The 25,269-nt window shown below is 45.3% G+C and overlaps 2 protein-coding genes across 2 annotated transcripts; one reads left to right on the plus strand and one right to left on the minus strand.

Annotated features, from left to right (window-relative positions):
• Window positions 1–6,775: 6,775 nt before the first annotated feature.
• On the minus strand, window positions 6,776–20,807 carry rnf130 (ring finger protein 130). The gene is made up of 9 exons (XM_047354326.1): window positions 19,920–20,807; window positions 17,318–17,602; window positions 14,330–14,521; window positions 13,563–13,807; window positions 13,047–13,118; window positions 12,662–12,744; window positions 9,539–9,635; window positions 9,284–9,461; window positions 6,776–8,641 (listed from the first exon to the last, which is right to left on the minus strand). Exons 2-9 carry the CDS (start codon window positions 17,574–17,576, stop codon window positions 8,529–8,531), a joined length of 1,239 nt encoding a protein of 412 aa, XP_047210282.1. The 5' UTR covers window positions 17,577–17,602; window positions 19,920–20,807; the 3' UTR covers window positions 6,776–8,528.
• Window positions 20,808–21,155: 348 nt separating this feature from the next.
• si:ch211-132p1.2 (proteinase-activated receptor 4) lies at window positions 21,156–25,173 on the plus strand. The gene is given in 5 exon segments (XM_047353070.1): window positions 21,156–21,192; window positions 24,108–24,197; window positions 24,200–24,741; window positions 24,744–25,124; window positions 25,126–25,173. Coding segments are annotated over 5 exon segments (1,098 nt in total).
• Window positions 25,174–25,269: the final 96 nt, after the last annotated feature.

A 25,269-nucleotide genomic window follows, 5' to 3' on the forward strand; every position in this document is an offset into this window, starting at 1 on the left:
TTAAAAGGAAAAGACATGGTTATTTTCACACATGTGGAACCGCGACTGTACAACTGTGCAAAGGCAGAGACTGGCAATTTGACCATTCTGAAGAAGTCCAGAACAGCTCTTCAGTCCTAGCATGGCATGACAAGGCAAGGCAAAGCAAGGCAAGTTTATTTATATAGCACATTTCAGTAGCTCGCTGTCAAAGTCTCCTTTTCCCAGGGGAAACGGGGGCATTTCTCTGTAATTCTGGCCATTCTAATTTATTTAATTGCTGAGATCTTCCAGTGAGTCGTCCACCTTGATTTTTTGGGCATGGCCCTAAAACATGCCAGGGGGGTCTGCCGGTGGGTTTATTCTCAGTGTTCTGATTGAATTTTGGGTTTTCATGAGCTGTATGCCAAAATCATCCGTATTAAGACAATAAAAGACCTGAAATATTTCAGTTAGTGTGCAATGAATCTAAAATATATGAATGTTAAATTTTCATCATGACATTATGGAAAATAATGAACTTTATCACAATATGCTAATATTTTGAGAAGGACCTGTATACCATAGTGATATAAAGAATAAGTTCTAATGTTTCCCTTTTGTTAGAATAGGATAAGAATGCTCATCGACACATTACAAGGATCCATTGCATTGGAGAACCAGATATAAAAACTATGTGACCTTCTTTCGAGGCTCTTCGTCATCCTCTAACAGACGGCGACGGTCCGAGACGGGAGCATCAGCCCTGATCTCTGTAATCATTCCTCTGCCTTAATTTAGATTAAAAGGAGCTAAAAGTTAGAAAGTGTTTGAGAGTCGTTCCTTTAATAGTCAGTGTTAGAGTGTGATCGCTTCTGGGGACCAAGGACCGGAGGAGCTCCGAGACATCTGACCGCCAGCAGGGTTCGGTAGCTCGGACACAGCTGAAGTTAAGGCACTACAAATCAAAAAGGGAATAAGTCTGAAACCAACATGAGAAAAAACAAAATGCAGAGTAAACACAAAAGATAGTTGAACATGGGAATGGGTAAGACCCTATCCACAATAATAGACACAGATGGTACTTAAATATACCATGAAGCACAATGACATTTACATAGAACAAAACAAAAACAGACAAGTTGAAATGGATACGTTTAAATAAAAATTTTAAACTAGAGCCAACCTCTCACGATGTGGAAATTGCTTTATCAAATAGATGCATTCTTAAACTCAAAGGCAGATCCCTTTACATCGTTGGAGCAGCTACAGCGGGTCCACTTGGTGCTGTTCTGTGGAGCTCAGGTTACAGGAAACAAGTTCGATGTGCGCTGGCTTACGTTGGAGGGTGGACAGGGTACGCTTGTGGCTTGGCTCAGGAGACGAAGAGGACAGGAAGCTGCCAGCTTGATGCGAATCCAAACGAAGGTAGATCACAGGATAGGAACCATCAGAACGAAGACAGGCTTGATCATCCAGAGTAACTTTCAGAAACATAGTCCAGAAAACTCAATGACATAGATCCAAAGCTTAGGCTTTCAAAATCTGCAGAGGAGCAAAAAACAACGTTAAACGAGGTCGAAGTACGAAGCATAACTTGGAGTGTGGCTAGAGTTTGTACCAATGTGGTAAAACACTCGCATTGAAGTGCTGGCAGCCTCCTGCTTAAGTACTCCTGGCAATCAGCGGAATAAGTCGCACCTGTCACCCAGCACACCTGAGAATGAGCACATGTAGCAAGCACAAAAACACAAACTCAGATCCTGACATGCTGCAGCATTTAGCACAACCTGCAGGTGCCTAATAGATGCATCGTTAACCCCAAAATAAAGTGTGTTACATTAATCCAGCCTAAATGTAACAAACGTATGAAATTTGGTTTCAAAAACCTGTCTTATAGAAAGGCTTTATTTTGGCTAACTGCCTCCAATTTAAAAGCTAGATCCCACAACAGCATTGATCTGGCTTTCAAGTTTCAGATGTGGATCCATCTCAACTCCTGGATTTATGATGATCAGTCGAACATACTGAGCCAGATTCTCAAGATCTATGGCAGGGGCCTCAGATGTGTCACCAAAAACCATCACTTCTGTTTTTTGCTCATTCCAGTGTATAAAGTTTAAAGCCATCCAAGCTTTTATGTCATCAAGACAGTCAAACAAAGAGTCTAGTGAGTAACTCTTGGCCTTTTACGATTCATCTGCATAACAATGAAAATCCAGGGGTTGGACAATGAAAGTGAAACACCTGGTTTTAGACCACAATAATTTATTAGTATGGTGTAGGACCTCCTTTTGCGGCCAATACAGCATCAATTCATCTTGGGAATGACATATACAAGTCCTGCACAGTGGTCAGAGGGATTTTAAGCCATTCTTCTTGCAGGATAGTGGCCAGGTCACTACGTGATACTGGTGGAGGAAAACGTTTCCTGACTCGCTCCTCCAAAACACCCCAAAGTGGCTCAATAATATTTAGATCTGGTGACTGTGCAGGCCATGGGAGATGTTCAACTTCACTTTCATGTTCATCAAACCAATCTTTCACCAGTCTTGCTGTGTGTATTGGTGCATTGTCATCCTGATACACGGCAGCACCTTCAGGATACAATGTTTGAACCATTGGATGCACATGGTCCTCAAGAATGGTTCGGTAGTCCTTGGCAGTGACGCGTCCATCTAGCACAAGTATTGGGCCAAGGGAATGCCATGATATGGCAGCCCAAACCATCACTGATCCACCCCCATGCTTCACTCTGGGCATGCAACAGTCTGGGTGGTACGCTTCTTTGGGGCTTCTCCACACCGTAACTCTCCCGGATGTGGGGAAAACAGTAAAGGTGGACTCATCAGAGAACAATACATGTTTCACATTGTCCACAGCCCAAGTTTTGCGCTCCTTGCACCATTGAAACCGACGTTTGGCATTGGCATGAGTGACCAAAGGTTTGGCTATAGCAGCCTGGCCGTGTATATTGACCCTGTGGAGCTCCTGACGGACAGTTCTGGTGGAAACAGGAGAGTTGAGGTGCACATTTAATTCTGCCGTGATTTAGGCAGCCATGGTTTTATGTTTTTTGGATACAATCCGGGTTAGCACCAGAACATTGCTTTCAGACAGCTTCCTCTTGCGTCCACAGTTAATCCTGTTGGATGTGGTTCGTCCTTCTTGGTGGTATGCTGACATTACCCTGGATACCGTGGCTCTTGATACATCACAAAGACTTGCTGTCTTGGTCACAGATGAGCCAGCAAGACGTGCACCAACAATTTGTCCTCTTTGGAACTCTGGTATGTCACCAATAATGTTGTGTGCATTTCAATATTTTGAGCAAAACTGTGCTCTTACCCTGCTAATTGAACCTTCACACTCTGCTCTTACTGGTGCAATGTGTAATCAATGAAGACTGGTTACCAGACTGGTCCAATTTAGCCATGAAACCTCCCACACTAAAATGACAGGTGTTTCACTTTCATTGTCCAACCCCTGTAAACCCCATGTTTCCTGCAAAGGCCACAGGGTAGCAGATAGAGCGTAAAAGGAAGGGGGGCTAACACTGAACCATGTGGGACGCCATATTGAAGAGAGGCAGCAGATGATACAAACTCGCTAAATTTGACCAAGACGGTTTGCTCTGCCAAATAAGATCTGAACCACTGCAATGGGCTCCTTAACGTGAAACTGTATGATCCACTATATGCAGCAGTGAGATCAAGAAGCACAATAGTAACACAGTCACCTGAATCTGTTGCCAAAAATACGTCATTAATAACTTTTAAAATGGCATATTCAGTGTTGTGAAAAGCTTTAAAACTAGATTGAAAAATCTCTAAAATAGTATGTTCTTCTAAAAATGTCATTAATTGCTTGTAAACTACATGAAACGACATGAAAGGAAGTTTTGAGATAGGCCTGTAATTTTCAAGAGTATGAGTGTTACTTTGAGAAGTGTTGGTCTGGAAAAGAAAACTTTACTCTGGCTTTGCAATACAGCAAACAAAGCTGATTTTGTTTAATTTTCAGGCCATCACAATGCTTCTCAAAATGGCAGTCCTTCGGTCAGTCCCCTACTACATCCACCAGTCTTCTAATATACCTTTCAGACCCCACCCTAATTCAAAACAGCCAATCATGTCCGTCTTCCAGAGCAGGAAAAAAAACAAAGATGTTAAATTTCACATAGATATTGAAGACATTAACAATTCTTTATCAATAATAAAACATTTAGCAAACATGGTATGTGTACAGATACATATTTTACAAGTCAAATCATTTTGACTTTTTGACTCATAATTCAGAAGAAATAAATTCTAACCAAAAATCTTTTTTTTTACAGATAACGATCAGAGATACACTCTGGTGGTATGATTATTGGGCTCACAACACTTAATGATTACAACTAGTTCTCGTACTCGTCGTCTTCTCCTTTATCCGGGACCGGGTCGCGGGGGCAGCAGACTCAGCAGAGACGCCCAGACGTCCCTCTCTCCAGACACCTCCTCCAGCTCCTCCGGGTGGAGCCCGAGGCGTTCCCAGGCCAGCCGAGAGACATAGTCCCTCCAGCGAGTCCTGGGCCGTCCCCTGGGCCTCCTTCCGGTGGGACGTGCCTGGAACACCTCCCGAGGAAGGCGTCCAGGAGGCATCCGGTATAGATGCCCGAGCCACCTCAACTGGCTCCTCTCGATGTGGAGGAGCAGCGGCTCTACTTCGAGCTCCTCCCGGATGGCCGAGCTCCTCACCCTATCTCTAAGGGAGTGCCTGGCCACCCTACGGAGGAAGCTCATTTCAGCCGCTTGTATCCGGGATCTTGTTCTTTCGGTCATGACCCAAAGTTCATGGCCATAGGTGAGGGTAGGAACGTAGACCGACCGGTAAATCGAGAGCTTCGCTTTTTGGCTCAGCTCTCTCTTGATCCCCTTAACTATGCCGCATTTTGCCCAGACCTCTAAATTCACCTTTCTGATTTAATATGAAAAGAACGAAATTACTTTGATGTCAATTTCTTTTCTTCACCGGCTTGAGGATGGGTTGTGGGTCTAAAAAAAAAAAAGAGACCTGTAGTTGTCATGCTTCCCTGATCAACTCTAAACGGTAGACTTCTCCATCCAAAACGGGAAAAATAAGGAACCGTTGCAGTCGACTGGAAAACATAGAGGAAACTCGTCTTCTTGGAAATAAAACCTCTGTGGGCTTTCACCTGCGCATGGCTCCGTCTAAGGGTCTTTGATCGGGATATGGATCTTCTGATCTTGTATCAGACAGATTTCCAGCTTTCAACCTCTTCCGGGAATGGCCAGTGTGGAGCATAATTAACTCGAGCTTCTATTTCTCCAGAAATGTGCCACCAGTCTCGTGAACTCTGACTGGAAATGGCAGTTAAAAGGTTGTTTCCTCTGTTTTCTATAAATTCTGGTGACGTCAGAGCTGCAACGCATGCTGAGCTGCGTAGTACAGTCGTACCTGACCAAAATGGCGGGTGAGCCAACATCCTTTACCATTTAGGTTCAGCTCTCCTAAACTCTCTTCTAGCAGCACAGGTGGTTTCATTCAGCCAGAGTTCGGCTTTGGCTTTTACCTGCCTGATCTTAAAGGGGGCCACAGAATCTGGAGCAGTTTGGCAGGTTGAATAAATCCAATAGCTGAGCTTGTTACACTCATCATGAAGGCTGCAGTTCTGGTTAAAAACAACAGAGAACTGACCAGCAATGGAAGGGTTAAAAACATGACAGCATCTGGCAACAGCTGGAGGATTAGCTTTGGAACAAGGGAGGGAAACGTCAAACAAGACTGGCTTTTGATCCGACCAAACTACATCACAAAGCTCTAAGTTAAAAACTGGTAAACCGTAAGTTAAAACAAGACTCAGCATGTGCCCACATCTTTCTGCAGGCACAGACACAGACTGCACAAGATTGAAACAGTCAATAAGGTTTAAAAAGTCCTTTGCCGTTGGCTTATCAGGACAGCACACATAAATGTTGAAATCACCTACAATAAGAACATGATCATATGTTGGCCAGAAAATGTGTTCAAGAAGTTCTAATTGTATTTGGGAGGCCTGTAAACCACTGTACAGAGCACTGTGTGAGACTCAAACAGTTAGTTTAAAGTTCCCAGGGGATGCAGATAAAGTCAGTGGTTTACAATTATAAATCCTTTTTAAAACAGCCGCTAGTCCACCTCCTCTACCCGACATTCGAGGGGAGTTTAAAAAGCAGCACTTGTCTGGTGTACGTTCTGTAAAAACGCTGGACTCACCAGCTCTCAACCACGTCTCAGTTATACAGAGAAAATTCAGTCCTTGAGACATGAATAAGTCCTTCAAAGTAAAGGTTTTATTCAGAAGTGATCTGGTGTTTACGAGTCCGGCGCTTCAATGTCCGTCTGTGACACCCGACTCAGGGGCAGCGAGTGCAATGGGTTCACCCCGCGACGGCAGAGCTAAGGAGGTCCTTGAAGATCCTGCGGGATTGGAACATCAGATCCGAGCCAACAATAGGCAGCAAGCAGGCGTTGGAGGGATCCAGAGAGCCCCAGGAAAAGGCGAAACGAGGCTTACATTCACACTCGTGCCAAGAAGCCGCTGAAGAGAGCACCAGATATGCCCAAAACTTCATGAGCAGACTGCTACGTTGGCCCCGGCATCTGAAGCGTTTTTGCCAAGAGATTGGGGCCAAGGTAGGGCAAAGATGAGCTAGAATCCCAGATAAGAATGGAGGACATTTTTTTTGTCCGGTATAATTTGCATTTATGAAGACACTGGTGTTAGGGCGGAGGAACGAAGTGAGACTGAGGAGACAAACTCACAGAGACTCTGCAGAGTTAATGCAGCAGACGCTTTAATGACATTTAATCAGACATGATGCTGCGGCAGTAAAGACACACAGCCCCCCCCCCCCATCATCATCATCATCATCATCATCATCATCAGACACAGGCAGATGTGGACAGAGATGCTGACAGAAAATCAGACAGACAGACGTGGGCAGATGTGGCATCTTCAGGTCACTTATTACTGATGAATCAGTCAGATTATAGATTGTTTAAAGTTGTTTATATACTGATTATTATTATTAATATTATTACACGTTGAGTAATTCTGGATACACTTTAAAGCAGCAGTCCTTCACTTAGGGGGACTTCGGAGACCACCTTATTCTGATTCCCTCCTTGAACACCGGAAACATTTTAGAAAATGAAGGAATATGTTTTTTTGGAGTTCAGAGCTTCAGCAGAGCTTCAGAAGCCGGCTGGATCAACACCAAGACGTCCTGAAGGTTTCCTGAGCTGACATAGACAAAAATGTCCAAACTGTTCGTCCTGTCAGCAGAAAAGTCTCTGAGGAGTCAAAATCTGGTCCATCCATCAGGTCCATCTGTCCTTCTGATCACCTCAGCATAAAGTCTTTGACAGGTTGTAATATTCCTTTACATCTGTGAAGTTCTCTTCAGAGACCCAGATGTTATGGAACCTGGACCCAGGAGGGTCAATGAGATGTTCAAATGTTCTGCTCCAACACCATTGTTCCAGAGGATCCAGATTTGGGACGTCCTCTGGTTTTGATTCCCATGTTATGACAGAGCAGGTTCTGACCCGGGTCTAAAGGGAGAGTGTGGACTCTGGGGGATGTTTAACAAACTAACTATGAGGTCATCATCAACCAGCCAATCAGGACGATATGTTAACAGTACCCAGACATGGACTGGTAATGACAGAAACGGTTCTGGAATCCAGTTCTTACGTCCTGCTCTGGTTCTGTTTTGGATCACTTCAGGTTTTTATAGTTAACACACACTGACCTGTTTTCTCTAGAAAAAGCAAAAAGAAAAATCACAAGAACCTTTTCCAGAATCTTTAAAAGTACAAGGAGGGGGAATCTCAGAACACTAAAGCTGTTTAAAAGTACAGAACCTTTCCACAAACTTTTAAGGAACATTAAAACTCTGGAAATCATTCCAGAATTCTTTGTTACTCAATCAGGAATGTATCTTGGAATGTTTTTAGGAACCTGTATCCAAAAGAACTCCTGATCATGTAAAGGTTCAAGAGACATTCCTGAACTCTTGATCCCACGATTACGTTTTAGAGAAGCTTGGACACCTAGAAAGGATTTGAGGAACTGATCCAGAAAAAACAGCCTAAGAACATTTTCAGGCCCAAGGCTCAAAATAGGGAAATATTCTCTTCAGGCACAAGTAATTTTCCTCGGGAATCTTATCGGGAGTCCTAATGACTTTTACCAAAACATTTTGGAAATCAGAACATGTGGGAACCTGAAAGAAATCCAAACGTTTCAGTGCCCATTCGTGTCTGCAGACACTAACATTGAGAAATCAGGGAGTTTTTTGGGAACTTTGTTGCTGATCCAGAAATACTTTAGGAACTTTAAAGGAACCCAGGAACAATGATTGTTGGGAAACGTCAGTAAAGTCGATCAAAAATCCAGACGGCTGTTATCAGACATCCCAACAGAAACCCCTATGTGAGGACATTCCAGGTCTATAACAGTTTCTTCGTCCATCCATAGGGGGGCAGCTGTTGATGAGTTGTTGTAACCATGACGACTGGTCTCAGGACTTGTTGTCGTCATAGAGATTGAGTGAGGCCTGGATGTCCGGTAGCTCCATCTCACAGATGTTGTTTCGAGGAGACATGGAGTTCCTGTTGAAGAAGTGACCTCCAGCTGCCAAGAGAAGAACACATCACAACACAGTCGTCAGAACTAGAACCACGATCCGTTTAACGTTCTAGGATCTAGGGTCAATTCTAAGCAGAGCCGGGGCTCAGGTAGTAAACTGGGTATTCTCCAGTGCAAACTGCTTCCATTCCTAATTTACTGAGTCTCAGAAACAAACCAGTCAGTCATTTTCCATACTGCTTCATCCATAGTGGGTCGCGGGGAACTGGTCAGAAACAAACCAACAAATAGAATGAATATATGAACAGATAAATATCAGGTCCACTATAAAGTTCATCACAGCAGCTTTTAATTTAACCCGTTAGAACGTTAGATGGAACCAGAACCAGTTAGATTTACAATAATCCTCAAAATGTAAGGAGTCACCAGGTTGCCTCACCGCAGCCCAATATGCAGTTACAATCAGTTTAGGTTCCTTTCATTCATCATATTTCAATGTATTTATTCATTTCACAACAAAAGACAAAAATGTCTTGACCCAAGCAGGTCATTCAAATCAGCAGTACTACTAACACAAGCACGCACTGCTGAGTTACTTTATCTGAGTAAAACGTTGTTGTACTTCCGTGTAAAGTGATGCCAGGTGTTTTTCTGATGTTGTCGTACTCCGTATTTCTGTGTTCTTACTTGTCACGGCCACAGTGATGTCAGCAGGTGTGGTCTCAGGATGGGGCGGGCTAAGTGGCTCCAGGCTGATTGACGGCTGGTTGTGATCACTCAGTGGCCCCCTCTGGCTGCCAGATGTCTGACCAACACCCAAACGCTCCACATCCAACACCACAGTGTCCACACAGGGAAGACTGGTCTGAGCAAGAGAGGACAAAGGGGACACAGTCATCCTTCACACCTGTTTTATAGCTTGTGATGTCAGTGATGACTCACCATGATCCCAAGAGCTTTAAGGATGTTGAGTTTGCACATGGGACAGGTGCAGTGTTCGTTCAGCCATGGGTCCACACACACTTTATGGAAGACATGTCTGCAGGAGACAGACGGATTTTATGTAATCAGGTTCACACAGAGATGCAGACAGAAGGACATCTGTCTTGAGGACGACTTGTGTTACACTGGCCCATTCCTGGTCACCAGGTAAAGACATACTAGTATCAGCTCAGGTACCAGGCCAATACTGGTTTGACCAAGTTCTATATTAATTCTGTTTCTTATTTCTCTTATTTAAGAAAAATATGAAATAATTCAGTGTAGCTCCCTCCACACCTAAAACTACGGTGGAGAATCAGGGCAGCGGAGGAATAGATTTCCATAAAGAAACTCAGAAATATCTAGATGAATTTTACAAAAAAACGTGGATATTCATACTCTTCGCCTTCGGCTTCATCCGGGACCAGGTCACGGGGGCAGCAGACTCAGTAGAGACACCCAGACGTCCTTCTCGTGCCTGAATCGCCTTCTGAGGAAGGCGTCCAATTCAGATCCCACCTCAACTGGCTCCTCTCGATGTGGAGGAGCAGCGGCTCTACTCCAAGCCCCTCCTGGATGGCCGAGCTCCTCACCCTATCTCTAAGGGAGAGCCCGGTCACCTTACAGAGGAAGCTCATTTCAGCTGCTTGTATCCAGGATCTCGTTCTTTCGGTCATGACCCAAAGTTCGTGGCCATAGGTGAGGGTAGGAACGTAGACCGACTGGTAAATCGAGAGCTTCGCTTTTCAGCTCAGCTCTCGCTTCACCACAACGGACCGGCACAGCGCCACCATTACTGTGGCATGGGGGAGGGGAGAATGACATTCTTGAACTCATTCTCTTGAGGTAGGAACTCCCCTCCAACCTGAAGAGGACAAGCCACCCTTTTCCGGTCGAGTACCATGGCCTCGGACTTGGAGGACCTGATCTTCATCCCAGCCGCTTCACACTCGGCTGCGAACCGCCACAGCGCATGCTGTAGGTCTTGGCTAGAGGGGGCCAGCAGGACCACGTCATCTGCAAAAAGAAGAGACGAAGTCCACTGGTCCCCAAACCAGACCCCCTCCGGCCCTTGACTGCGTCTAGAAATCCTGTCCATAAAAGTTATGAACAGGACCGGTGACAAAGGGCAGCCCTGCCGGAGTCCAACATGCACCGGGAACAGGTCCGACTTAGTGCCGGCAATGCGGACCAAACTCCTGCTCCGCTCGTACAGGGACCGGATGGACCCTAATAAAGGGCCCCCGATTCCATACTCCTGGAGCACCCCCCACAGGACATCACGAGGGACACAGTTGAATGCTTTCTCCAGGTCCACAAAACACATGTGAACCGGTTGGGCAAACTCCCATGAACCCTCAAGAACCCTGTAGAGGGTATAGAGGTCCAGTGTTCCACGGCCGGGACGAAATCCACACTGTTCCTCCTGAAGCCGAGGTTCGACTATCGGCCGGACTCTCCTCTCCAATACCCTGGCGTAGGCCTTACCAGGGAGGCTGAAGAGTGTGATCCCCCTGTAGTTGGAACACACCCTCCGGTCCCCCTTCTTATGAAGGGGGACCACCACCCCAGTCTGCCAGTCCAGAGGCACTGTCCCCGACCGCCACGCAATGTTGAAGAGACGTGTCAACCATGACAGCCCTACAACATCCAGAGATTTGAGGTACTCAGGGCGGATCTCATCCAACCCCGAAGCTTCCAAAAAGAAAAAAAATGACGATAATTTTCGTGATGAAAGTTAGTGATGTTTTTTCCTCTGTCAAGGCTTCGAAGCGTTGTCGAGGAATCCAGGAAGGTTTCTGTGAAGCGCGTATTGAGGCTCGTGTTGAGGACACATGAGTTGACTTACGAAGCCTCGGGAGCGGGCCGTACCACGAGTGATTCAAGAACTGGGTCGCTGGTTTGTGTGTGATTCAGAATATAACAGGCAACAAAATGCTGTTGATTCCTCCATCATATCTTGTTGTCTTGGGGTTGTATTGCGTGTGCGATGGATGGCAATCTATTTGAGCCTCTTTTTATGGATGGAACCAGCAAGAAACAAGAGAGTTTTGGAACGGACAGAAAAATGTTTGTCGCAGCTTATAGTATAAACTTCCTGCTTGCTTCATCTGTGCCCTGAGAAACAATATTTTCATCTCGAGGAAAGAGAAACTACCAAGTAGAGTGAAAAAGTTATTATTTTTCAATCAAAATAAATTAAATGTCGTCCCTAGCAACACAAACACATTCACATCACAACCCTCTAACCTTTTTGTTTCCACTTTTCGTTTGACCCAGCTCAGGAATCATGAAGACAGATTATCATACTCAGAATGTATGTATTAGCATCACAAACATCATTTATCAAGTTATTCAATTTAAAGCGTCACACACCAGTCATGTCATTATATCACTCTGCCTGTTTTACATTTATTGTCCACTCGATGGCGCATCTTGAAGCTTTGGTTCATGGATGGAAAGCTTCAGTGCTTCACGAAGCATCATCCATCATTAATTAAAGGTATAAATTTAATATATTAAATCTAAGATGTTTGCTTACATTGTAAGGTCAGAATTTTACAAGAAAATAAACCCTTAAATTTATCAGAAAAGGCAGGAGATCTCGTTCTGGCAGGAAAAGAGCTCAGACCTTCCACTTACACCTTGAAAAATATCCAGATGTTATTCTCATAAATTAACCACTTCAATATTCGAGGACTTGTGGCATTTTTTGTTGCAAATTTCCGATTGTGCAATGTCACAAAATATCTTAGTTTTAATTTCATACATTTATGCCTTTAATCATAGAAAATAATATTTTGTCTAGCAAATATATTACCTATGAACATCAAAAAATAATATCTTCATGGTAAATTTCTGAGTTTTTTGGTGTTTCCTCTGATCTATTATGGGAATAACACTCATATGTCGTATAAAACAGCCTAAAACCTTCTTCACATTAAATAAGGAGTCTGACCCCTCCCACAGAGCTTTATCAGCCAATCAGAGAGCAAGCTTCATGCAGACGGTTTTCAGAATCCCTCCTGATTCTGTCACGATGTGAACGCACTCATTAAGATGTGGTATCAGATTCAGACTCACTTGCATGGCAGAATTCGGACCACGTCGTTGAGCTGGTACGCTTCAATGCACACAGCGCAGTGGTTAAAGTCTGGATCCGTTTCCTTTAAAACACACAGGAAGAACATGCTGGTGTAGAAATTCAAGGTTTCAGTCTGAGGTTCTAACGTCAGATTGATAAATTATTAACAATCAGAATGTTTATGAGATTTTAAGCAGCACCTCCTCTGCAGCTTAATCCATCAGGACCTGATAATAGAACTGTTTTATTCCAACAAATATTATCAACCAACACGATGGTTCTGTCCAGATCCGATCCTCCACAATCTATGACTGCTCATACTCTCCTGGTTAGGTCTTCATGGTGGTTTCTGTGTAGGAGCAGAAACCATCTGCAGCTGTTTACCTTGTCCCCTTTCTTCACCGTCCTTGTCGTCAGCTTCCCAATGGCTTTCTTGGCGGCATCTCCAAGACGACGCTGTCAGACAGAGACGACAGTTTAACATCCAATCAGGACGATGGATTCCCGCTTGAAGAGACAGACAGCTCCACCCACAAAGTATATTTCATAAACTGAGAGGTTTATTGCACTCTCTGAAATATTAAGTCTGTGTGCCTCTGCTTCATCACTTGTCCACCATCAACAACATTCCAACGTTCATCAGAAAAAAAAACTACAAATTCCAGCATTCAAAAACTCAGCAGCAGCTGAAGAAGAGCTTTACATCACTGAAGACCATTGAGGACTATTAGAACTACCACCCAGCTACAGGTAGACCCCCGAACACATCAGTCCTGTCCACAACCGGTACCTGACAACCGGTACCTGACTCCACCAACCCTGGACCTGCTGTGTACAGGTGCAATGTTATGATCCCCCATCTGGACCTGAACACAGCGTGCTGGCGCACAAGAACCTCACCTGGCTGCGGTGGTGGCTGCTGCTGTAGCGGATCTTCTGGATGAAGTAGAAGATGAGCCAGGCAGAAGAGATGATCATGAGCACGATGAAGGAGATGGAGACGAAGACCAGCGAGCCGCGGTTCATGTTCTTGTTGGGATTACGGCAACTCAGAGAGACCACCACCGTCAGGTTGCGCTCCAGGTGAGCAAGGATCTCCTTACCGTACGCCTCAGTGATCATCACAGCCACAATGTCACCAGTACCTGCACTCAGAACCACAGCAGAATCAGACTGCATCTCCACTGAGATGTTGCCAATTCTGGATCAGAACCAGTGTACTATCCCAGTTACTCCTTGTAAATGCTTTAACTCTGTGCCTAAGATTTCCTGATTTCCTACTTTCTCCTGATCCCTCAGGAATTCCAGAACCCTGCAGGGAGGTTCAGTGTGATCTGGTTTATTAGTGGTTCTGGAAGCTGTGACCTTCCGCTCTGTAATCCAGCTGAACCTTCTCACACAGAGAGGTCACAGAGAAACCGATCCTGACCACTGGCTAAATTTACTCTCATCGATCGTCATGAAGCTGCTGAGCTCACACAGATACATCCTACTGATATTCTTCTGCACTGAAGGTTCTGACCCAGTTCGGAACATGGACACAACTGATTCAGAACTGGTTACTGTACTGGTTCCAACTTGTTTTATGAAAAAGTCCAGAAATTATTCTGAAACAGTTACTAAACCGAGGTCAATGGTTCTGAATGAAGATTCTGGGAGTTTCCAACCTTCGTGACCCATCTTGACGGTCTTGTCGGTGGAGTTGTTGTAGACGAGGACGGCTGTGGCGTTGTAGGCAGCCGCCTTCAGGATCTTCTCTCTGAAGGTGCAGTTACCTCTTTGCAGCAGCGCCACCCAGTGGACGTTCCGGGAAGGAACCAGGAAACGAGTGTTTGGATCACAGCCCTGCCGGTCCACCACTGAGGAGACACAGTGTTACCATGGTTACTGCCTCTTACTAAGCTTAGGGGTCGTGGTGTTCGTGATGGGCGTTAAAGCTAAAATACTAGAATAATTACAGGTTTTAAAATGTTTGGACCCAAAGAACACAGGAGGGAGAATCACCTGTTTTAACAAACATATATTTTTCTTCAGTCAGTCCCACTAAACTCAGTTAGTCAGAATAACATTTACATTTCAGGATACTTAGAAAACCCTTGTGTGTTCGTATGAGATGAGGTCAAATCCACAAAATTTGCTCTGGGTAGACCAATGCTCAACATTTAAAAGATTTTACTAGGAAGAATTAATTTGACATTTAGTTTAAAGATCCTGCCAGCCCATTAAATGGTCAAACCGCTTGCCATAGGGGAACCATCATCCATCACCATTCAACAGAAAAGCGTGGAGCCGGAATAACTTTGGAGAACCTTCATCCAGCTCTACAATCCAGTTACATTCACGGTCTTTACTGAGCAGAGAAGAAGCCTGATGTTAACCTCAGATTCCCTGGGTTCAGAGGCTTCTGGGATGGTCCATCACACAGTGAGAACATAGATCAGATGGATCTGATCTCCAGATGTTTGTTAGAAAAACTGCTGCAGCCAGGCTCTGTGATGGTAGGAGGTTGAATCATGGTATGGGCTTGCATCATTTGCTCTTCTATGATGCAGCATAGGTGCAGAAAAGTCCAGCAAAGATTTTAAAGCAACGTCTGGTGCGTTTAGGACCATATCTTCTCCAGGGACATCAATGAATTTTTACCAGGACGATGGAAAACCATGTTCCTAAATCCTGGCTGAGGAAGAGGAGGGTACAGCTGCTGGACCCACCTGTCCTCAGCAGTTGGACAGTTTAGCAACTGGAGATGGACAGGATGACTCTGTACTACTGGACACATTGAAACATCTTTGTAGGAAAATGTTGCAAAAATGGAGCCATGGTTTTCCCGAATGGTTTAGGATCCTTAGAAGGAATGGCAACATTACAGGTTGGGAAAGGCTGTTAATGGATGAAATGAACTATGAGGGAAAATATTTGACTCCGACTGACAGGAAGTCAAAACTGACAGATTAGTGGTGTTTTGTTTAAAATCACCACTAATCCACTTATTCCTGATTTAAACCAGGGTAAATCTGAACACGTCCAGACCGCTCAGGTGCTAAACTGAACTAAGGAACATGTTCCAAGGATAAATCCATTCCCAGTTTATACACCAATGGTTCTGATTCTACTTCCTGTCTGCAATAACAACATTCCCGCTGGTTATAGAGGAAACCTTTTGTTGCTCTGAGTTCCTGACTTTGTTCTAACTGGAGCTGTTTGCTTCTTCGTTAATCACCTCAACAGTTTAATGACGGGGTGGTCAGAGTGTGTGAAGCTGCAGAGTTGCTGCTGTTTCCAGCAGATCTCTGCAGTGTCCTTGGAGCGCCTGACTGTAATCTGACACTTCAGAGCAGAGACGCTCCGTCCTTCAGCGCCCAGAAAACATCTGCAGTGTCTCAACCAGACACACACACAGCTGCTGCCTCCTCTGGCTTCAGACAAAACAGCTGCAGCAGAAAACTACAAGACAGGTTGCTGTGACAACAGCAAGGTCCAGAGCTCAAAAGAGGCCTTTTCCTGCCCAAATCATTCAAATGTCTAGAGCTTCTAACATGCAAAGAAAGGCTCCTGAAAAACCTTCACAGGAGAACTGCTGGCCCAGACCATGTGGCGTGCAGTTAGTGGCAAATCTAGGATACAGAACCTTTTCAGAATCACCGTCAGTTCAGTCAAGAATCTGTTCAGAGTCAGTGAGGGATGATGGATGAAGAGCAGCCAGCGGTCAGCTGTTTCCATCCCAGTTTATCTAACTTTGCTCACACTCGCTTTGGCACAAGTTAACCAAAAGTCTCAGAGGGTTCAGCAGGTGGCACTACAGGTGTGATAATCAGAGAGGTGGAATAACCGCAGGATTGTTATTCAGGAAGTCTTTGTAACTCCATTGGGTCAGGAGAATTGGTTCTGCTTGGTTCTGTTCCATCCTTCGACAGGTACTGTACAATAATGTCTGTAAAGCTCTGCTTCTCAGGTCCAAACTAACACCTGGAACCAGGGCTTCGCAATATTGTGAAGATCTGGACTAATAGTCAGGCATATAATAAACATACCTTATATAATACCTCAGGTAAAAGATTATTTAAGTATTTCTGTCTGTAATGAATTTGATGACACTGTGGCAGATAAATGTTTTAGAGGGTAAAGGTGTGAAGTCATTACGAAGCTATAACTAATCGGTTTAATGCCAAACCATCAGAACAGAAGGACCTTTTCAATAAAACCTTATTGTTTCGTTTTTTCCCTGTAGCTGGATAGACCAGACTAATACCTGGAACTATTTTACTGCTCTTTAGCCTCAGGACCAGACTAATACCTGGAACTATTTTACTGCTCTTTAGCCTCAGGACCAGACTAATACCTGGAACTATTTTACTGCTCTTTAGCCTCAGGACCAGACTAATACCTGGAACTATTTTACTGCTCTTTATCCTCAGGACCAGACTAATACCTGGAACTATTTTACTGCTCTGTATCCTCAGGACCAGACTAATACCTGGAACTATTTTATGGCTTTTTATCCTCAGTACCAGACTAATACTAAAACTGGAGGAATCTCTGCCAGTGTTCTGGATGTTTCATAAGGCGGTTTGGTCAGAACCTGGAGAATGTGTTTGTTGTTAGGGTTCTGAGTGTCAGGTTGATCATGTGACCTGTTGGTGCTGTGATGTAAGTACCTCCGTGGTGTGGTGCCGGTGTGAGGACCATGCCCCGCACATCCATTTTAAGAGAGTTCTGTCCGTAGGTCCCGTCCTCGCTACTCATCACGTGGACGACGGACCCACGGTCCAAAACGGTAGCATTCACCGTGGCGTCCTCGAAGGAATTCCTATCAGAGCATCCTGCAGATGCAGAGCGGGCCTGGACCACAATCTGGACCAGGACCAGAATCAGGACCGCTGAGACAGGGAAACAGGTCCACCTGTGCAGGTTCATGTCTGACGGTCCCAGTTACATGGAATCTGCCAAGAAGGAAAAACCAGAGGACTTACATTGTATTTCCCACTGTGTCCAACCCTGTCTCTACTCCACCGTGTCTACCAATGACCCTGTCCACTAGGTCCAACCCTGTCTCTACTCCACCGTGTCTACCAATGACCCTGTCCACTAGGTCCAACCCTGTCTCTACTCCACCGTGTCTACCAATGACCCTGTCCACTAGGTCCAACCCTGTCTCTACTCCACCGTGTCTACCAATGACCCTGTCCACTAGGTCCAACCCTGTCTCTAATCCACCATGTCTACCAATAACCCTGTCCACTAGATCCAACCCTGTCTCTACTCCACTGTGTCTACCAATGACCCTGTCCACTAGGTCCAACCCTGTCTCTACTCCACTTTGTCTACCAATGACCCTGTCCACTAGGTCCAACCCTGTCTCTACTCCACTTTGTCTACCAATGACCCTGTCCACTAGGTCCAACCCTGTCTCTACTCCACTTTGTCTACCAATGACCCTGTCCACTAGGTCCAACCCTGTCTCTAATCCACCGTGTCTACCAATAACCCTGTCCACTAGGTCCAACCCTGTCTCTACTCCACCGTGTCTACCAATGACCCTGTCCACTAGGTCCAACCCTGTCTCTACTCCACTTTGTCTACCAATGACCCTGTCCACTAGGTCCAACCCTGTCTCTACTCCACTTTGTCTACCAATAACCCTGTCCACTAGATCCAACCCTGTCTCTACTCCACCGTGTCTACCAATGACCCTGTCCACTAGGTCCAACCCTGTCTCTAATCCACCGTGTCTACCAATAACCCTGTCCACTAGGTCCAACCCTGTCTCTACTCCACCGTGTCTACCAATGACCCTGTCCACTAGATCCAACCCTGTCTCTACTCCACCGTGTCTACCAATGACCCTGTCCACTAGGTCCAACCCTGTCTCTACTCCACCGTGTCTACCAATGACCCTGTCCACTAGGTCCAACCCTGTCTCTACTCCACCGTGTCTACCAATGACCCTGTCCACTAGGTCCAACCCTGTCTCTACTCCACCGTGTCTACCAATAACCCTGTCCACTAGGTCCAACCCTGTCTCTACTCCACCGTGTCTACCAATAACCCTGTCCACTAGATCCAACCCTGTCTCTACTCCACCGTGTCTACCAATAACCCTGTCCACTAGATCCAACCCTGTCTCTACTCCACTTTGTCTACCAATGACCCTGTCCACTAGGTCCAACCCTGTCTCTACTCCACCGTGTCTACCAATAACCCTGTCCACTAGGTCCAACCCTGTCTCTACTCCACCGTGTCTACCAATAACCCTGTCCACTAGGTCCAACCCTGTCTCTACTCCACCGTGTCTACCAATAACCCTGTCCACTAGATCCAACCCTGTCTCTACTCCACCGTGTCTACCAATAACCCTGTCCACTAGGTCCAACCCTGTCTCTACTCCACCGTGTCTACCAATAACCCTGTCCACTAGATCCAACCCTGTCTCTACTCCACTTTGTCTACCAATGACCCTGTCCACTAGATCCAACCCTGTCTCTACTCCACTTTGTCTACCAATGACCCTGTCCACTAGGTCCAACCCTGTCTCTACTCCACCGTGTCTACCAATGACCCTGTCCACTAGGTCCAACCCTGTCTCTACTCCACCGTGTCTACCAATGACCCTGTCCACTAGGTCCAACCCTGTCTCTACTCCACCGTGTCTACCAATAACCCTGTCCACTAGATCCAACCCTGTCTCTACTCCACCGTGTCTACCAATGACCCTGTCCACTAGGTCCAACCCTGTCTCTACTCCACTTTGTCTACCAATGACCCTGTCCACTAGATCCAACCCTGTCTCTACTCCACTTTGTCTACCAATGACCCTGTCCACTAGGTCCAACCCTGTCTCTACTCCACCGTGTCTACCAATAACCCTGTCCACTAGATCCAACCCTGTCTCTACTCCACCGTGTCTACCAATGACCCTGTCCACTAGGTCCAACCCTGTCTCTACTCCACCGTGTCTACCAATGACCCTGTCCACTAGGTCCAACCCTGTCTCTGTCAAGTGTGCCTAATCCTATCCCTGCCCCTCTGTGTCCAGCTCCGATTCCGTCCACATATCTCACCGTGTCCCTGAATCCTGAAGGATGTCCTAAATATTCCAACTTCTCATTTTTAAACACAATAATGTCAGATTTTTGTTTCCGGGTAACTGTCCTATCTCCTTGTTTTTACATTAAATGCCATTATGTCTCCATTTGTCCACCAGCTGTTCCTGCATTGTCCTGTCTTGTCCTGAGTAGAGTTTATTTGGATCCCTCTTACCTTGAAGGGTCCTGCCTCGTCTCTCAATGTCTTCTAGGCCTCCTTCTGATATTTTTGTCTCTGAATGTCCTCCTGTAGTTTCTTTTTTTCCTTAAAGTCTCCAAGGTGTCCCAGAGATGTTTCTCTGTCTCTGAATGTCTCCCGATGCCATCTCTGGATCTCCCCCGGATGTTATTTTATGCTGGATGTCCTCCAGATGTTTCTCTGTCTCCTAGGTTCTCCTAATAATTATCTCCTTGTTTCTGGATGTGTGTCAGTTGTTTCCCATGTCTCTGGGTGTCCCACTGATGTTTCTCCGTCTCTGAATGTCCTCCAGATGTTATTTTATGTCCCCGGAGGTCTCCTGGGTGTCCTCCAGATGTTGATGTTGATCCTGCCTATAGCAGGGCTGGCAGGTGAGACAATTGTGAGGACATCAGGAGCTGTGTCAGTCTATCGTATAGAACCTGGACCTCATCTGGATCCTGGTTGTTCCGAACCCCCGCACGTAAACGTCTGGCTGTGTCACGGACTCAGAACCCGGTTCAAATCGAGGTTCTGCACTGAGCTCAGCTCTGTGTCTCACCGTTTTTTTTTCGTGTGCGGAGTTCGTCTCCCCTCCCCCCGGACTCCGTGCACCGAGTCGGGCCGGACCCGCTCAGTTCGATGAGGACGGCAGTGGGTGTTTTGTTTGGTTCGGATCCAGCGAGAGCGGTTCGTTAACTCACCATCATTCCTTAAGCGGGGCACTGCGCAAGCGCACAATTTCAACAGGGGTGGCTTCAGAGCGCGTGTGTGATTCACCTTTTTGCGAGGAGATGAAGAGGAAATGTCGCGATAAATGCCGAGATTTCAGTCAGCCGTCGGGTTTCATATCGATCAGTGTTGGGTGATCGGAGAGGAGGCGGCTGACACCTGTTGGACCCGACTGGAAGTACAGCTTCAGGATCAGAACCCTCCGAACCTCTGCAGCTTCCAACGGAACCAGAGAAGAATCCACAGACCGAGCCTGGGGATGAAGACGGTTGTTGGATTATATCGAATCCGCCTTCACATTTCAGCTTTATTCGGTTGTCTGAGCAGAAACCCAGCTGAGAAACCTTCTTCCAGTGATGAAGGACAGTTAACAGCTGATCCTAGCACTTACTCTTTTGCCCCTTTATGCGGCTTTTTGGGGGCCTAAACATATATGAAAACTGTTCAAACTTTGCCCAAAATTTACACCCAATGAAAATTTTAACTTTTATGGAATCCAAAATGGACGTGGCCAAAAGGCTCTACAGCGCCCCCTACAGTGAGATAGACCTAGAATTGAAATCTGGCACAGGCAAATCTCTTCAATTCAGTTTATTTATATAGCGCCAATTCACAACACATGTCGTCTCAAGGCTCTTCACAACAGTCAGGTTCATACATTCCTATTAATCCTAACCATTGAACAGTTCAGTCAGATTCAGTTATTTATTCAAATTGGATAAAAAGTTTTTCTATCTAAGGAAACCCAGCAGATTGCATCCAGTCAGTGACTTGCAGCATTCACTCCTCCTGGATGAGCATGTAGAGACAGTGGACAGTCACTGGTGTTGACTTTGCAGCAATCCCTCATACTGAGCATGCATGTAGCGACAGTGGAGAGGAAAAACTCCCTTTTAACAGGAAGAAACCTCCAGCAGAACCAGAACCAGGCTCAGTGTGAGCGGCCATCTGCCACGACCGACTGGAGGTTTGAGAGAACAGAGCAGAGACACAAAGAGAACAAAGAAGCACTGATCCAGGAGTACTTTCTATGGGAAGGAAAAGTAAATGTTAATGGATGTAGCTCCTTTAGTCGTTTCATCTAGAAAGAAAGAACAGATAAACTCTGATCCAGTTTTCAAGGTTAGAGTCTGAAAGAGAGAACATAGAGTTAGTTACAGTAGAAGCTCAGTCAGTAGCTATGTCTAGGAGAGAGAAAGGGTTAAACACTGAAAGACAGGGCTATGTGGATCATCTGTAGAAGGTGAACATTAAGTTGTTGCCAGCAGAAGCTCAGACGATGCCCCTCTCCAGAAAGGTGTCACAGGTAGACACAGAGCCAGGCCAGGTGTAGCTTCTAGGAAGAGAAAAGAGAGAACAAAGTTAAAAGCTGAAATAACAGCAAATTATGCAAAATTGGAGAGTAGTGTGAGAATGTAGCGAAGAGGGTGAAAGTGGTCGTTATGTCCTCCAGCAGCCTAAGCCTATAGCAGCATAACTACACAGATAGTTTCAGTTTCAATTTATTTATTTATATAGCACTTATTTACAAAAATGTCATCTCAAGGCACCCCACAAAGGGTCAGAAACGGCGTGGGGCTGCCGGGGTGGCCAGACAAAACCACCGAGTGCCAGAACCCGGCCACCCCAGAACGGGCCACATGTAGGAGCACTAAGTAAAATGATAAACTGATAAAGTTTATCCATCTAGAGCCCACTGGTGGTCATTGTTATACTAAAAACCAGAAGGATTGGGATACCTCTCTCTGTCAGACTGATTATAACCACTGGAAAAGAGAAGGGGTCATACAGGTAGCAGAAATGGAGGGTGTGTTTACACCTCAACCAAAACTGAGCCGGTTTAGGCTAAACCTGACTCCCCCTTACTCCATCCAACAGGGAGGGAAGAAGACGGAGGTAAAAAATAAGGAAGATAGCTCAGGATAAACTAAGCCACTCTAACTATAAGCTTTATCAAAAAGGAACGTTTTAAGCCTAGCCTTAAAAGTAGACAGGGTGTCTGCCTCATGGACTAAAACTGGGAGCTGGTTCCACAGGAGAGGAGCCTGATAACTAAAGGATCTGCCTCCCATTCTACTTCTAGAGACTCTAGGAACCACCAGTAAACCTGCAGTCTGAGAACAAAGTGCTCTGTTAGGAACATATGGACCAATCAGATCTCTGATGTATGATGGAGCTAGATCATTAAGGGCTTTATATGTGAGGAGGATAATTTTAAATTATATTCTGGATTTAACAGGGAGCCAATGAAGGGAAGCTAAAATAGGAGAAATATGATCTCTCTTTTTAATTTTCATCAGAACTCTTGCTGCAGCATTTTGAATCAGCTGAAGGCTTTTAACTGCATTTTGTGGACATCCTGATAGTGAAGAATTACAATAGTCCAGCCTTGAAGTAACAAATGCATGGACTAGTTTTTCAGCGTCACTCCTTGACAGGATATTTCTAATTTTGGCAATGTTCCGGAGGTGAAAGAAGGAAATCCTAGAAACCTGTTTAATATGGGATTTAAATGACATGTCCTAGTCAAAGTTAACACCAAGGTTTTTTACTTTATTATCAGAGGTCAATTTAATGCCATCCAGGTTAAGTGATTGACTAAGCAGTTTCTTTTTTAAAGACTCTGGTCCAAAGACGACAACTTCTATCTTGTCTGAATTTAGAAGCAGAAAATCTAAAGTCATCCAAGTTTTTATATCTTCAAGACATGCTTGTAGTCTATCTAACTGGTTGGGTTCATCAGGATTTATGGATAAGTAAAGCTGAGTATCATCAGCGTAAGAGTGAAAATGTATCCTATGCTGCCTGATAATTTGACCTATTGGAAGCATATATATAGTAAAGAGAATTGGCCCAAGTACTGAACCCTGTGGTACTCCACAATTAACCCTGGAGTTTAAAGATGATTTATCATTTACATGAACAAACTGGAATCTGTCAGACAGATAAGATTTAAACCAGCCTAGCGCTGTTCCCCTGATCCCTACAGCATATTCCAGCCTTTCTAAGAGAATATTATGGTCGACTGGATCAAATGCAGCACTGAGATCTAACAGAACCAGAACAGACACAAGTCCATTATCTGAGGCCATAAGAATATCATTAGTGACTTTCAGCAGAGCTGTTTCAGTGCTATGATGAGCTCTGAAACCTGACTGAAACTCTTCAAACAGGTCATTGCTGTATAAATGTTCACACATTTGATTAGCAACTATTTTCTCAAGAATTGTAGATAAGAATGGAAGATTGGATATAGGTCTGTAATTTATTAACTCATCTCGATCAAGCGAAGGTTTCTCAAGTAAAGGTTTAATTACAGCTAACTTAAAAGCTTGTGGTACATATCCATTTACTAAAGATAAAACACAGATTAACTTTCAAAATAGCGAAATCACCAACGGCTGGAAAAAGAAAACACAAGGAGGTAGGGTAGTCTCCCTGTAGTTTCTGCAGGTCTACAAGCTTTCCAGCTGATGAAAACCTGTAACTTTACCACTTTAAAGGAGAAGAAGGCGAAGGAGATCCAGGCTACAACCACCAACCTCTACTGCCGATCATGTACCTGCTGGCCTTTAGTGTTGATCTGCCCTCCAACTTGTTGGCTCTGTGGGTTCTTGTGTTCCGGACCAAACATCTGCTATCAACCACAATGCTCACCAACCTGACTGTGGTGGACTGCTTGCTGTTCCTGGTTTTGCCATTTCGGATTGTTTACCACTTCCAATAGAACAACTGGGACCTCAGGGAGCCTTTCTGCCGGATTGTCATGGCAATGTTTTATGGAAACATTTACAGCTCGGTCTGGTGCCTAGCCCTTGTGGCTCTGGACAGATATGTGGCTTTGGTACACCTATGTGGTGCAAAGACTTTGCGCCGCCGGCGGATGACTCTGTATATGACTGGAGCGGTGCGGTTAGTGATGCTTGCTGCCATGCTGCCACTGCTGTTGTCACAGCAGACCTACCCACTGCATGATCTCAACATCACCACCTGCCATGATGCGATGCCAGAGAGCAAACAAACCAACTTCTTCCTGCCGTACTTCAGTACACTGTTCGTCCTTTGCTTCCTGCTGCCAGTCATCATTGCGTGTTGTACTGCCACAGCACCATACAGCGCACCCTGCTGGCTAAAGGCAAGCTCTAGGGTCTTACTATCAGGGTGACGGTCATCTTCAATGTGTGTCTGCTGCCCAGTAATCTCCTCTTGCTCCTGACCTAGAGTGACAGGTGGCTTTTTGGAGATGGTGAGGATGTCTACATTCCCTGCATGATCAGCCTGGCAGTCAGCACCTTTAAAAACTGCATCGATCCCTTCATCTTCTACTTTGTGTCCCCAGAGTTCGGACAAAAAGCCAAAAGCGCTCTGTGCTGTTTCAAGGAGAGAAGAAAAAACATTCCCTCTCAGGGTAACCAAGTCTCCTTGTCAACAGGACAGAGGTCAAAGGTTACCCTGCTGTCCATGACAAGTCTACAGGGGACCTCTGACACAGCAGTTAGATGTCAACAGGACAATGTGATAGTCCCTTAACTGCTGACATCATCAAGAAGACCCAGAAACTGTTGGACTCCACACCATCAAGGCAGTATGAAGTACTGCTTGGTTCTGATCCGAT

This window comes from Girardinichthys multiradiatus, chromosome 23, assembly GCF_021462225.1.
Source record: "Girardinichthys multiradiatus isolate DD_20200921_A chromosome 23, DD_fGirMul_XY1, whole genome shotgun sequence".
Classification (NCBI taxonomy): domain Eukaryota; kingdom Metazoa; phylum Chordata; class Actinopteri; order Cyprinodontiformes; family Goodeidae; genus Girardinichthys; species Girardinichthys multiradiatus.

Excerpts from the sequence above, each read along its gene's own strand:
- rnf130 (XM_047354326.1), bottom strand. The coding sequence starts at position 17,576 with ATGAACCTGCACAGGTGGACCTGTTTCCCTGTCTCAGCGGTCCTGATT. Across the intron at positions 12,745-13,046 it reads CGGTGAAGAAAGGGGACAAG|GAAACGGATCCAGACTTTAA; the intron begins GTAAACAGCTGC and ends TGTGTTTTAAAG. Across the intron at positions 9,636-12,661 it reads GTCCGAATTCTGCCATGCAA|ACATGTCTTCCATAAAGTGT; the intron begins GTGAGTCTGAAT and ends TGTCTCCTGCAG.